The 14,696-nt window shown below is 39.2% G+C and overlaps 1 protein-coding gene across 7 annotated transcripts in view; it reads left to right on the forward strand.

Annotated features, from left to right (window-relative positions):
- KIF16B (kinesin family member 16B) overlaps positions 1-14,696 on the forward strand; it is a 212,348-nt gene that overhangs the window by 100,952 nt on the left and 96,700 nt on the right. For all 7 annotated transcript variants that reach the window (XM_029072597.2, XM_029072598.2, XM_029072599.2 and 4 more), the window contains 2 exons: positions 2,651-2,733; positions 2,988-3,076. In XM_029072597.2, coding sequence (XP_028928430.1) covers positions 2,651-2,733; positions 2,988-3,076 — 172 coding nt within the window. The remainder of the gene's footprint in view (positions 1-2,650; positions 2,734-2,987; positions 3,077-14,696) is intronic.

Genomic DNA, 14,696 nt, shown 5'->3' on the forward strand with positions numbered 1-14,696 from the left:
CCCGAAGGACCTTTTATGTAGCTTGACCAAGAATTGCTTGATCAGAGAAGCTCAGTGGCAGATTTTGCTGGGGTTTTAATGCAGAAGTGAATGTTTTTGGATGAATAACTTGTTTCTTGCCTCAGGTAGAGTCTTGATAGCTTTGAACACACTGTTTATGTAACATTTGCGATTTCTAATACCAGTGAAAATTGAGAAAAATAAAAGCAAAGCAGTACTGAGTATATCCCATTTGCATTTCTGTTGTATGCTGCTTTTCACTTACTCAGATATCACTGGGCCATCTGATACACTGTTTGGAAAGTATTGATCTTTGATTTTTGGGCAAACTACATACAAAAATGTGAACCTGAAAATAATTTTTAAATTCATGCAGCAGGTGTTTTCACATCCCTCCATTTAATGGAAAAGAATTGATGTGATTTATTTGTGCAGTTGTAGAAGAAATTAACACATTTCACTTAGAGTTTGTATGTAAGATCAACTGCATTGCATAATTTACAGGGTGACACTAAACTACTATGAGTGGCCACTATTTTCAATACTATTAGTTTAGTATTAATATTGCGGCATACCACCTAATCCAGAATTGTAAACCAAGAGTGAAACCACCATTCTGTGGAATTTAACCCACATGCCAAAATTGAAGTGTAGTTCTTTCTTTTTGTTTTTTTACAACATTCTTTATCCACCCTTGAGAAATAAATTAGAATCTTGTTTTACATTATTTTAAAAACTTTCTAATCTTCTTAAGATCTTCTGTAGTATGCTTGAAAGCTGTTAATAGACAGTCTTCAAAATGCTTAAAATTAAATAGCACAAAAATCCACCAGTCTAATTTTAAGCACAAGTAGCCAAGTGAATATTTTCCAGCAACAACATGCTCAATAAATGCTGCTGCTAGTTTAAAAATCCTGGTTTAAAAAATTCCCCTCATCACTTAGTACAGTGGTTTAACACCTGTAAATCACTGTACTAAGTGATGAGGGGAATTTTTTAAAAAAGCATAAGACAATAATAATATAATTATTAGTGTATGTTAAGTCCTCAGATATATGTCAAGCACTGTTCTCTAGAGTTAGGGTAGCTGCATGATAGACAGGTCTGAAACAGTCCCTGACCTACATAGTGCTCACACTCTAAATAAGAGGGAAATTCCATATTGAATCCCTGTTTCTCAGATGAGGAAACTGAGGCACTGAGAATTTAAGTGACTTGCCCAAGATCACAGAGCAGGAAAGTGGCAGAGCTGGGAATAGAACCCAGGTTCTCTCATTTCCAGGCTTGTTTTCTTCTTACTAGGGCCATGTTGTTTCTCAGACGTACCTGGAAATGGGCTGTTATTAAAATTAAATGTGCATATTTCTAGACAAGGAAGTTATTGTATTTCTTGACTTGCTGTTTTAACATTTATTTTGTCATTCAAAATGCAGAAATAGATTTGAGGTACTAAGAGAAACCAGATCATTTCAAAATTCTTTGATGCTTTCTATGTTGCAATGATTTATGGTTATTGAATATTACCACTGAATAATCATTTACAAAAGGGAGGCGTCTATTGAAACAAGATCCTAGGTTTGCCTTTGAAATAATATGGATTTTTTTTGTGTATTTATAAAAATAGTGTGGCGTAGTAGAATGAGCTTTGCTGACCCAAATGGCTATGGTTTTCTCTCATATCACCTGCTATGGAAAAGGAATGCTCTCAGGGAGAAGGCCTGCTTTCGGTTCCCAGCCAGACCACTGACTCTTAGGCTGACACTGGGCCAATCACTTACCTCTTATCTTTTCACTGGGATTTTGTATTGAAGAATAAGAATCCTTGCAATACACTTTGGAATTCCTTGCGGAGAGACACGAAATAGAAGATCTGTATGTGGTTGGTGATATTTCACTATGTTCGATTTAACAACTTATGGATGCCTCAACCTTAAGGAAATGTCAAATTCCCTGTGCTGTTATTATTTGCCACATTGTGTTTCTGATTATGTCAAAAGGTGTACCGAGTCACATTTGGACATGCTGTCTCGTAGTGAATATGCATGTGGGAAAGGTTAATGTTTGTAGATGATTCTGTCAGCCGGAATCTTTAGCTCAGATCATATGAGGGCCTGTGATGGGGCGCTTTAGTGAGGCATCCCACATTCTGAGTATGTAGTTTCTTGAGGCTTCTGCTTTTTCTGTATAGTTTCCTTTTCAGTAAATTCTTAAATCTATACCTCAGCTTGTTGGCAACCGCAGTCATTTGTTTTTAAAAAATCTTGCTGAGGTTTTAAAAGTGAACTATTTTATCCTTTTTAAATGCTTTGACCTACAGGATTTTAATATATTAAAAGATTTTGAAATCTCACAAATACTACTATAAAGCTCAGTTTTAGAATCCTTGTCATAATGCAGCATCTGTATAATAAAACACAAGTTTACCTGAAAGTAGAAAAGCATCTATAGCTTTAAAGCTTAACTGGGGGAGAAAGCCTCCTAAGTACCACTTGCATGTCTCTAAACAGCACCATCACACTCTGAATTGGAAGAATAAAGCCTTTCCTTCTCTGGCCATTCGTTTTAAAATTACATTTCAAAAACTGAAGTAAAAGTTCCAAAAAGTTAATTTCATGACACATCAGAAATTCAATATGTGTTTTTTCACCAGGTGCTGTAATACTTTTGGGAAGGACCAACATGTTTCGTTTTAACCATCCCAAAGAAGCTGCCAAACTTAGGGAAAAGAGGAAGGTGAGGTGAAATTAAATTGTCCAGTCAGTTTTAGGACTATGGTTTAAAACAACTTCTCATCATGGCAAGTTGATACTATTTGTGTAATTAATACAATTTATGTAAAGTAAAAAATTATTAAAATTAAATGAGCAGTGACATAAGGCACATAATTTTCATCATCCAAAATGTTTTTCTGGTAGATGAAGGATATTTAGCTTACAGTTTTGCTGTGTCAAATAATGTAATATGAGTGTCATATGATTCGTTGTTAGAGTGGACTGCTGTCTTCCTTCAGTTTATCTATGACAGACCTTTCCAAATCCTGTGAGAACCTCTCAGCTGTCATGCTGTATAACCCAGGGTAAGTAACCCAGGTAGCGTTAGAAATTTTGGGCATATTGATGACTTCTTTAGTAGGCTGTATAGTAGTGTAGTAGCATTGTGATATATGGGAATTTGAATTAAATATCGAGTATGTTGCCACAGTACTTTTAGTGACCTTTTGTGTTTTTAAATCAACAAATTTCCTTTTCATTTCATATTCATGTTAAGTCAATTCTCATTCAGAAAGTACTCTCTGGGAGTAAATTAATACCTTTGGAAGTTTCTTGAACCCTGCCACACTGTGTTCTTGTGTAATGTGTTTCAGGACACATTTTGGATGGAGTATTGTTAGGGAATTCAGGAATATTTTTCTCACAGTGCACATCTATCTGGGTAGAACTGATGTCGGAATAGACAGCTGTATGTATACATGCGGCATTGGTTAAGGCTTGACTACCACTAATTTTCTTAATGTGGAGTTCATCTAGTACATAGCCCCCATTTCCTAGGAGAACTAAGTCTACCCTAGTAGTAGTACCCTAGTAGACCATGGGCTTTGGAGTCAGGGCTCATGAGTTCGAATCCCAGCTCTGCCACTTGTCAGCTGTGTGACTGTGGGCAAGTCACTTAACTTCTCTGTGCCTCAGTTCCCTCATCTGTAAAATGGGGATTAAGACTGTGAGCCCCACGTGGGACAACCTGATTCCCCTATGTTTACCCCAGCGCTTAGAACAGTGCTCTGCACATAGTAAGCGCTCAACAAATACCAACATTATTAGTACCATGTTGGATAACTCTAAGGGAGCAGTGTTTCCCTTGGGAAAATTGGGTATAATATTTTATATTAGATCTTATAGGTAACTCTGGTTTGGTAGTACCATCACAGTTAGATATTTAGAGCCACTCAAAGTTCACTTTGTCATTGTTGGGGAGGATTTATGGGTTTTGATTGCATTATTAAATGTTTCTCTGCAAGCTAGCCTTGCCTTCAAATTATGTTCATTAGTAGTATGTATTCACCAGTTGAAAGTCACCATGCTATCAGGATAGAGTTTTTACAATTTTTATGGGGTTTATCCTTCCTATTTTCAAAAGAATATAGCTGTCCAAATTGGGCCTTGTCTTTTTCCTGGTCCACACATACACAATATTGCCCTGTTAGCTGAGTGTGACCAAATGAACTCATGTGGTTTATTTTATTTTGAATCTTTAATTAATTGACTGCATTCCTGATTACCTTCTTATCATGCCAGTACTTGCAGCATAGAGGACTAGAAACTTTTAGCAGCCCTGTATTGTATAGCACTGGAAGTGACTCCAGAGATCCTGGACTGCTCTCCCCTCTCTCCAACAGGATTCCTCAGTGACATACTGGCTCTAAAAGTTCTCTGTCGCCCCTTGAAAAGTTTGACACTAGTAATGTGCGCTGAAAGCTCTGTGTATGGAGATGACAGTGACTCTCCTGGGAGGTAAAATGTCACTGAGAGGGGGATGACTGTGGGAGAACCTAAAAAGGCTGAGGGAGTGGGCTTAAAAATGGCATATGTGCTTCATTGCGAGGAAGTGCAAAGTAATCCACATAAGCAAAAATAATCCAAATTTACAACTGCAAAATCATAGACAGAGCTATTGGGATTCAGGAATGATGTTTCAGAGTAGTGATTGCTCCTGTTCTTCTTGTTCTTCCCCTTCCTTCCTCCTCCTTTCTTCTTTCTTCTTCCTTCCTTCTTTCTGCTTCTGCTGCGTCTTCCCATTAAGAATAACAGCAATCAGTGATTCTGAGATATCTTTCCTGAAAAATAATAACTGTGGTATTATTAAGCACCTCTGTGCCAAGCATGGTTCTAAAGGTTGGGATAAATATAAGATAATCAGTTTGGTTACGGTCCCTGTCCCACATCCATTAAAGCATCTGCCAAAAAGAACACTGAAATGCTGAGCGACATCAGAAAGGAGGTAGAAAACTCAACAATGAGCGTAGTCTTATCCCTTTATATAACTACAGTACAACTCATTTTGCTGTGTCTTTTTCCTACTTGGGGCTTTCTCACCACACCACACAATGTTTTTTAGGATTAAGTAGACAGTGAAAGAGTGCCTGACATTCAACTTGGGCATTGCATGGGTGTGACTGTTCTATAGCATCTGCTTATTGGAACCCAGAGATTCTTGCAGTTGAGATGAGGGCCACGGAGGATCTTTGGCGTCAGCTTTGAAAATATGTAGATCATTCAGCAAAGTTAGGTCTGGCTATCTGGGACGGCTGTGTGGCCAAAATGGACTTTTTAAAAATCGGAATTAGCCTCTTTTGATTAACCCTAAATTTGAATAATTGTCATTCATATAATCACATAATCATGCAGTAATCAGTGATTTTACAAAATTATAATAATAATGTTGGGATTTGTTAAGTGCTTACTATGTGCCGAGCACTGTTCTAAGCGCTGGGGTAGACACAGGAGAATCAGGTTGTCCCACTTGGGGCTCACAGTCTTCATCCCCATTTTACAGATGAGGGAACTGAGGCACAGAGAAGTGAAGTGTCCCACAGCCCACAGTCACACAGCTGACAAGTGGCAGAGCTGGAATTCGAACTCATGAGCCCTGACTCCAAAGCCCGTGCTCTTTCCACTGAGCCACGCCGCTTCTCCATGATTTCTCTCTCTTTCGTTTTAACTGACAACCTCTGGTCCCTCACTTCTAATGCTCCGTTGAACGAATTTTTGAGAATAGGAATCTGGCAATTTTTTTCCTTGAGGTATAAATAGTAGATATCTTCTTATATAAGATGATCTCTGTTAGCAATACATGATTAAACTAAATGAATTAAGGCAATATTCATGGAATGTATTTATTTTATAGTGTATAGACTAAATAGATACATAGACTTTTAAGCTTAAGAACAACAAATTGCATGGCTAGGGCAAATAATACATATCAAAAACCTGGTGTATAGTTGATACTGCAACCCAAGACCCATTGAACCTTAAGAGTAAGTATATTATTCTTTAACTGTGGGATGGAAAATTAATTCATAAAAGCATTTTTACTTAGGCTGTTAGAAAAATTAGAGATAGCTAATTCTAGAAGCACTTACTATCCACAGTTATTTCAATATCAGTATTAACAGTAATTATTGATTGTCATTCCTGCCTTCACCCCTTTTCTGTCGATTCTGTATACAACTGCCCCTGTCATCTTTTTCAAAAAAACAGTTTGGAATACAGCACTCCTCCATTTGCACTCAATCAGTGGTATTTATTGAGTTCTTACTGTATGCAAGTCACTGTATTAGGCAGTTGGGAGGGTACAAAACAACAGAGATGGTAGAAATGATCCCTCGCCTCATTGAACTTACAAAATTGTAGGGGAAAAAGACATTAAAATAAATTACAGATAGGAGAAACAACAGAGTATAAGTATACGTACGTAATAATGTGGGGGACACCACACATTCGTACTGTAAATCTTTTAGATGGTCACTTAGTTCCTGGTCCACCTAAACACTTTAAAAGCTCTTGCTCTTTCCCATCACTGACCTACTTTGGCCTACAAATGGGACTGTCAGATGTCAATTTTCTGACTACAGGATATTGACTGCTGTCCAATATCACCTGTCCTCTATTCCTGTGTCATTTATAATCCTAATAGTAATAATAAAAAGTGATAATGATATTTTTGTTTTTTAAGCACTTACTACGTAGTGCCAAGCACTGATGCTAAGTGCTGGAGTACAAGATAATCTGGTCAAAGTCCCTGTCCCACAAGGGGCTCACAATCTAAGTAGGAGGAAGAGCAAGCATTGAATCCCCATTTTAAACACTAGGAAGCTGAGGTAAGAGATGTTAAATGAGTTGCCTAAAGTCATGCAGCAGTCAAGTGGCAGAGCTGGGATTAGAATTTAGGTCCTCTGAGTCGCTGGCCTGTGTTCTTTCCATTAGGCCACACTGTTTCACACATGTATCCAGGTGGCTTTATCTCTGGTGACCTAATCCCCTAGTATGAATTATCATCCTGTAGAAGAAGCAGTGTGGCCTAGAAGAAAGAAAACGGACCTGGATTCTAATCCAGGATTCTGCCACTTGTCTGCTCTGTGACCTTGGGCAAGTCCATTAACTTCTCTCTGCCTGTTACCTCATTGTAAAATGGGGATTAAGGCTGTGAGTTTTATTCATTCATTCAGTCATATTTATTTACCCTTACTCTGTGCAGAGCACTGTATTAAGTGCTTGGGAGAATACAATGCAACAATAAACAGACACATTCCCTGCTCACAATGAGTTTGCGGTCTAGAGGGGAAGACAGACATTAATATAAATAAATAAATTACAGATGTGTGCATAAGTGATGTTGAGCTGGGAGGGGGGATGAACAAAGGGAGTGCTTAACAAATACCATTAAACAAACAAAAAAGATTATCTGTAATTTTTCATCGCACCCAGATTCTGGACTCTTTTTCTTCTGGACAGGAGAGTTGGGAAGGTAGTGGAGGCGATTTGTGGATTTGTTTCCTAACTATTCCTGTGACCTAGGTTGGGATTATTCAGTTTTTGAAGATGTGCTTTTATTTTTCTGCATCGCCTGTGCACTTAGATCTGTGCCCCCTAAGCATTTAATGATTACTCCACTCTCACCCCACAGCTCTTACGTACATATTCTTACCCTATGCCATTTCCCTTATTCGTAATTAATTTTGCTTTCTGTCTCCCCTCTAGACTGTAAGCTTCCTGGGGGCAGGGATCGTGTCTACCAAACTCTGTTGTACTTTACTCTCTTTAGCACTTATTAGAGTGCTGTGCATGCAGTAAGTGCTCAAGAAATGTGATTGATTGACAGTTTTAAAATGTTGATCACTTAGATCCAAGGTCTCCTAACCAGCTCTGGTCCCCAGCTTTCCTCCCCACCTCAGCTGGGCTGTTCTGGTGCAGGAAACCAGTCTAAATGAGAATTGGTGAGTGAGAAGATAAAGGAAATAGAAAAAAACCAAGAAATAACCATATGAAGAATCCCATTTAAATTAGAAAACTGCCCCCAGAGAGTTTCCCTAGACATATGTAAATTGGATGCAAACCCATTTGTGAGCTTTCTAGCTGCTGTATCTAAATTGTTAACCTGCCGAAAATCCTTAGGTTGCCCAATTGGACAAAATACCACAAAAAGTAATCGTTTGACCCCTAACTCCTATCACTTTGCAAATCAGTTAAAAACTAAGCCCTCAGGAAGAGGCATGAGCCTGGCTTTCAGATCATTTTCCTTTCCTCATTAAAGCTAATTTGATTCTTAAAGGAACCAAATTTTATTTCTGTTTCTCTTTCTGAAAAAGAACCCTAATAATTCATCAGAGGAATGTCTGAAACCGCATGTCCTCCAAATTACATTTAGCTTCAAAGATTCCATGTTTAAAAATGAAATCAGCTCTGTATTATGCTGACACCTGAGAATATATTTCCTTCTCCAAGAGGACTGGAATGTCAGCAGGTCTATAAATTGGGTACACGTTTCGCCTATAGTTTTCTGCTCCTGCCTCCAGCTCTCCTTCAATCCATGATTTTCTCGTACACATGCCGAGCCTCTTTCCACCAGAGGATGTTAGAATGAGCCAAAGCAGCTCTCTGCTTCCCTGAGAAGTCAACTCCACTTTGGAGGAAAGCCTAACCAGTTCTTTGCCAGGAAATAATTTCCCTTCAGGAAAAACATTCCCCCTCAAATGGCACAGCATCTCAAAAAGACCAAGCAGCCCGTCTCCACTTTCATCGGGAATTGGAAATAAGCAGCTAATTTGGCAATTAAAAGGAACTTCTGCAGCCTCTTAGATGTGTCCAAAATAAAATTTCCTAAAAGTTATGGTTTATGTCAATCTTGCGAATACAAGAAAGCCCCTTCACCTGCATATTGCCTCTTCTGAAGCCCATCTATCATAAAACTACTCAGTGTCACAGTTGACTTACTAGATTCTGGCAAGAAAATGCACCTAAGATTTGTCAGCTCAGCAGAAAGAAGTAGTGATGGAATCCAACCCATTAGCTGGGGCTAGTAGAAGGTCAGTTGCAAACAGGCCCCGTGTTCAAAAAGCAGCATCCAGTAAACAGTACTCCACTATCAGGTCACTGGAGCTCTTTGCAGCTACTGGACCCCCACCATCACCACCAGTGGTCTGAAGTGGTTGGATCCAACATCAGGGAATTGTGACATTGGCCGATAGGTAAGAACAAGCATTTTACAGGAGCCCAAATGGACAGCAGAAAGTAGTATTCTTTCCAAGGCTCCAGGAAGCTTCAGTGGGAGAAGCCTCAGCTCCCCTAGTTTGGAATATGAGAGAACGGGATATAAGAAGGAGTTCTCCATCCCAGGTAGAAGTGGCTAAAACTAGACTAGGTAGGAATTAGGATGCGATGTAAAACAGGATACTAGGTGCAGTACAGAGCATTTTGAGGACAGGGTTCAGATAACAAAAAACCTATAATAAGATTTGACACCAAACACTTCTGCTAGGAAAATTCCCTATTAAGTGAAAGAGATCTGCTGTGTTTACTCTGTGCAGAGACCTGTGTTAGCTGCTTGAGAGAGAATAATAAGTGAGACAAGGTTTCTGTCTCCAAGGAGCTCCATTGCTTTGCCCCGAGCTTTGACTTGGTTGTTCTGAGTTCTTATTTTCTGACATTATAAGTGCCAGGATATATCATCCTAAAAGACCTGTTAAAATAAGGCAATTAAGGAAACTAGGGACAGAAGCTGCATGCCTATGGATTTTGTCTTTCATTTGCTCCTATCTGGGTAGATGGATATTAATTGTTATCCCTTCATCTTCCTGGAGACTATCATCCTATGGTGAACATGTTTACTCTCAAAGGTACTGTGTGGTTTCGAAGAGGAAGAAAAACAGAATCTCTTATTCAGTAGTGCATATTTTCCTTGTACCAATAGCATACTGTACTAAGAGGCTATCAATATTTAAAGTGTTAAGATTTAGTCATTCCAAAATGGAGCAAGAAAAGTGAAAAGAGTAAATAGAAGCCCCTCCATCTAGGGCTATTTGTGATTAGGGAGGGGGTGGAAATGGATGCCTGCATCTTCTCAGCCTGAAGCCTGGTTTTAATTTTAAATTCTGTGCCATGTTAGCGTAATTAAATATCACTACATCTAGGTAAAGGTCATAAATGTTGAATCGGCAAGGTTACTTGCTTTTCATCTCTCCTTGTAATTTTGCCTAGCTTTTTTTCCACCTCAGTTTTGCCTGCAGTGCATTTGAATAATATTTTAGTCACTTGTATACCTCACTGAAAAATTCTGAATAATGCAACCCATAATGAGAATCATCTCTTCCTCTCCTCCCCCACGCCAAGAGTAAAACTATCTTCAGTGGAGCTATGCAAGTGTAACACACACACTTGCTCCCTCTCTCTCTCACTTTTTCTCTTTCTTTCCCTCCCTCTCCCTGTCTCTTACCTCTTATTACTTCACAAATAACTTTGACTCATTTAGCAAGTTGACCTCCTTAAATAAGAATGAGAGCAAATTGGCATCATTTTGAAAAATGTGAGTGGAAAAAAAACTTAGTTTAGATCCAGTCACACATGGACAAATAATGAAAAGAAACTGGAAGAAAATACAATTTAGAATGATGAGAGAAAATAGACAAAATTATATCTTGTTGGGAGGTGCACTGTACTAGGCTCTTGGGAGGTAAACAGTGAAGAACTGACAAGTTCCCTGCCCACAAAGAAATTACACTCTGTGGGAGACAGAAATATTTACTACTATGTTAAAACCATAATGTATAAATCCCTTGTTTTTGAACCTGAATTATAAACCCATTATCAGAACCAAATACCAGATATTCAGTTTCAGATTTTGTGAAGTGTAACATCTCTGCTCCGACCTTCTAAGAAAAAATAAAGGTGAAAACAGTTACAAAGCAGTCCTCTGTGTTCCAGGCCTTTTCTTTAATTCCCTCACGTAATGTACAGCAACAAGAAAGGTACACAATTTAGGATATGTATATGCACACATGCTACCCTGTATATATCAACACCACCAAATTTTAGTCCTTGGGTACCCTCACCTCCAGGAGGCTTTGCTAAGCATTTCCTTCAAGTCGGATGCAGTTTCTCCCTCCCTGGGTACAGCTTGGGTCAGGTCAGGCCACTTATCCCTTTATTTACAATGTCCACATCTTCCTGTACACTTCTACAGTGTAATATAGTCTTAGATATCACCCAAAGACACAGACAAGGTAAAGTGTTGCCTAGAAAGACACATTTCATTATTGCATTCACACGTGCATTGTCAAAAGAGGAACTCATGTGTAAAAATGAATAGTAAAACTGCCTTGTTAGAGCTTTAGCTTCACTGCCACTTTAGATGGTGTTATCTTGTATTACCTGCCATAGGAACTGTTCTGTGTGCATTGTGTACCCAATAGTGTAGAGTGTTGGGCCACCTGAGCACTTGGGGACTAACTCCTCTGTTGCACGTATGTTCATCCACTATACTCAGTTATGTCCTCCTATCCGTAATATAATTTGTCTCCCCATCTAGATTGTAAGTTCCATAATGGCAGGGATCATTGTATTGCATTCTCCCAACTAATGCAATTAGGGGACGCTCAATAAATACCGTTGATTTTTTTTTCCATCGGATTTAGAGACTGGATCGCTGATCATATAACAACCGGGAATTTGGAGGGTGAGGAAGCGTTTGATTCAGAATGTCCAGCATTTCTCCAAGGCCCTTCTTCAGTTTCCAAGTCTAAGTGAGAATGAGTGTAATAGAATATTTAAAGTTTAGAATATGGCAGTTTAAACAATGTTTTTTTCTCCTCTCACCTGGAAATCTGGCTTTCCCAGTTGTTCTTTTTAAACAATTACTAAAGAAGAGAAGAAGAGAATACCACTAGGATCATCTCCTCCAAGAACCCTTTCTCAACTAATCTCTCATCTCCCCACCTTATTCACCCTCCCTTCTGTGTCATTTATGTGCTTGGGTCTGGACCCCTTAATGCATCTTGATACTCATCCCTCTAAAACAGCACTTATATTTTGCTGCTTCCTGTATCTTTAATTTATTTTAGTATTTTGTGTTCCCTACTAGATTGTAAGCTTATTTCAGAGAGGGATCATGTTTACTAACTCTAGTGCTTACCATGGTGCTGTGCACACAGTAAGTACTCCATTGTGATATTTAAGTGCTTACTCTATGCTGTGCACTGTACTAAGTGCTGGGGCGATACAAAATAATCAGGATGGACCCGGTTCTTATACCTGGGTCTCACAGTCTAAATAGGAGGGAGGACAGTTTTGAATCCCCATTTTACAGATGAGGGAAATTAGGCCCAAGGTCACACAGCAGGTAAATAGCGGAACCGGGGTTAAAACTCCAGACCTGTGACTCACAGGCCAGTGCACTTTTTGCTGGGGCATGCTACTTCTTAAATCAATCAATCAATAAATACTTTAAATAAATGCAGCTCCTTTTAAGTGGAGCTGAAAACCAAATCCAGGCCTCCCTCTGCAGGGAGCAAGACAGGTGGATTTGTGCCTCATTGCTGCCAACCATTGGCAAGTTCTTTTCTTTAAAAGTATTTGTTGAGTTCCTGTGCTGTGTCAAATACTCTTCTAAGTGCTGGGGTAGATACAAGTTAATCAGGTTGGACGAAGTCCCTGTCCCACATGGCGCTCACAGGAAACTGAGGCACAGAGAAGTTAAATGACTTGCCCAAGGTCACACAGCAGGCAAGGGTTGAAGCCAGTAGTAGAACTCAATTCCTCCGACTCCCAAGCCTGTGCTCTTTCCACCAGGCCACACTGATTCCCTAAGGAAGTCCTTCTGTGGCTTCCCAGACCGTAGTCTCTAAGCTCCTTGTCTGGCAGAGATCATGTCTTTGAACTGTATTGTACTGTACTTTCTCAAGCACTTAATTCAATGCTCTGAATTAAGCACTCAATACATATCATTGACTCATATTAAGAACTTTGAAGGAATGGTTTGATATATCGCTACAGTTTGAGATGAACTTCTTTTCATAGATTTCTACTTGCCAACATGGGTCTGTGGTCTTTGTGACGGAGTTATGCTTAATCGTAACCCTAAAGCCACTTACAGGAAGCCTGGGTCTTTTCATTGACTGAGTGTTTCTTTATTAACCATATAAAGTGAGAAATATAACATTATATTATCTTTTTATCTTGCCAACATGAAGTCATTTTTCAGTTTTGGCTCACACTGTCAGAGTCCCTGACTTAGACTATGAGTCTTTGAATCTTGAGTTCAGTTAATTCCTCCTTTCCCCTGCATGATCAGGCTACCTATTGGCCTAGCACAGGGCATGTGGGCGTGTGTAATTATTTGCAGGAGCCGAATAGCTGGTCCTATGTCCCCATGTATAAAGCTGGATCACACCAAAGGCATCTAATGGGGAAGAATGAGGACCCTCATGTTTATGTTTGCAGTTAAGCTAGAAGTTCTTCCTTTTCAATCATCATAGTCCCACTTTTGATTTAATAATGAGAAGTTTCCACCCTGTTAAATTCCTATATTGGGCATAGGAAAATACATTGTAGGTTATGAAGCACAAACAAGTAATTTAGAACCCTGGAAGCTGTTAAAAAAAAAAACACCCAACTAAAACAACCCACCATTTTAGAGTCACAGAAGAAATATGCCCCAGCGAAGACAGCAACTAAACAAAAACTTTGTGTTACAATGGCAGGATAAGAGATCATTACAAGGGAAAAGTCATCCTTTAATGAATGATAAGCTCACCCAAGGGGGGAGAATAGGAAGCCTATAAAGAGTAGCAGGCTACTTGCAACCAGGAAATTAGGTGTTCCTGAAATTATTTTGAAGAGCACCTTGCAAGAGGCTCCAATCTGATAATAAAAGACTGTCCAACTGCATCAAAAGCAAGAAGCTGCTAGGAGATTCACTAGGGTTCCTGAATGAGATAGCTAAGAGCTCAGTAATTTTTTTTCGTTGGGTCTTTACTGAGAAAATTGAGGCAGGGAGTCGCTACCCCAAATTGGTTTTTGTAGCAGATAGAACAGAAGAATGGGATCAAACTGTGAGAGCACAGACTATTTTCAGCCAAGTGAATAAACTAGATGTAAATAAATCACCAGGACTAAACAAGCACCCACCCGAGATCTCTGTGGGAACTTGGGGAACTTGGAGAGAAGTTGCAGAACTGTTTAGTCTGGTTTAGTCTGTCCTTACAGACTGTACCAGAGAACTGGACCGTCTCCAGAGTTGCTCCCACCTGTAAAAAGGGTTCCAGTGATGGACCTGGGAATGAGACCAATAACTCGCACTTTTACAACTGACAATTTAGTTAAATATGTAATTAAGTTTAGGATTAGTGAGCACTAAAAAAAATACAACTTTCTGGGGGAAGGACAACCCAGTTTGTATAAGGGAAAATAATTTCTCTCCCATCTGCCGGGATTCTTTGAAGCATGTGGCAAGAGGTAAGCCAGTGGGCATAATATACTGAGATTTTCTAAAAGCTTTCAACCTGGTCCATCTCCAAGATCTTTTTTAAAGAATAGTAATCCTAAGGATGGAGGACTATTGTCATGGATAAAACCTGGTTAAAGGTTAGGAAGCAAAAGGTAAGAAAAAGTGTAAGAAAAGGTAAGGAGAAATCTGAATGCTGATGAACT

Source organism: Ornithorhynchus anatinus, chromosome 9, assembly GCF_004115215.2.
Source record: "Ornithorhynchus anatinus isolate Pmale09 chromosome 9, mOrnAna1.pri.v4, whole genome shotgun sequence".
Taxonomy (NCBI): Eukaryota; Metazoa; Chordata; class Mammalia; order Monotremata; family Ornithorhynchidae; genus Ornithorhynchus; species Ornithorhynchus anatinus.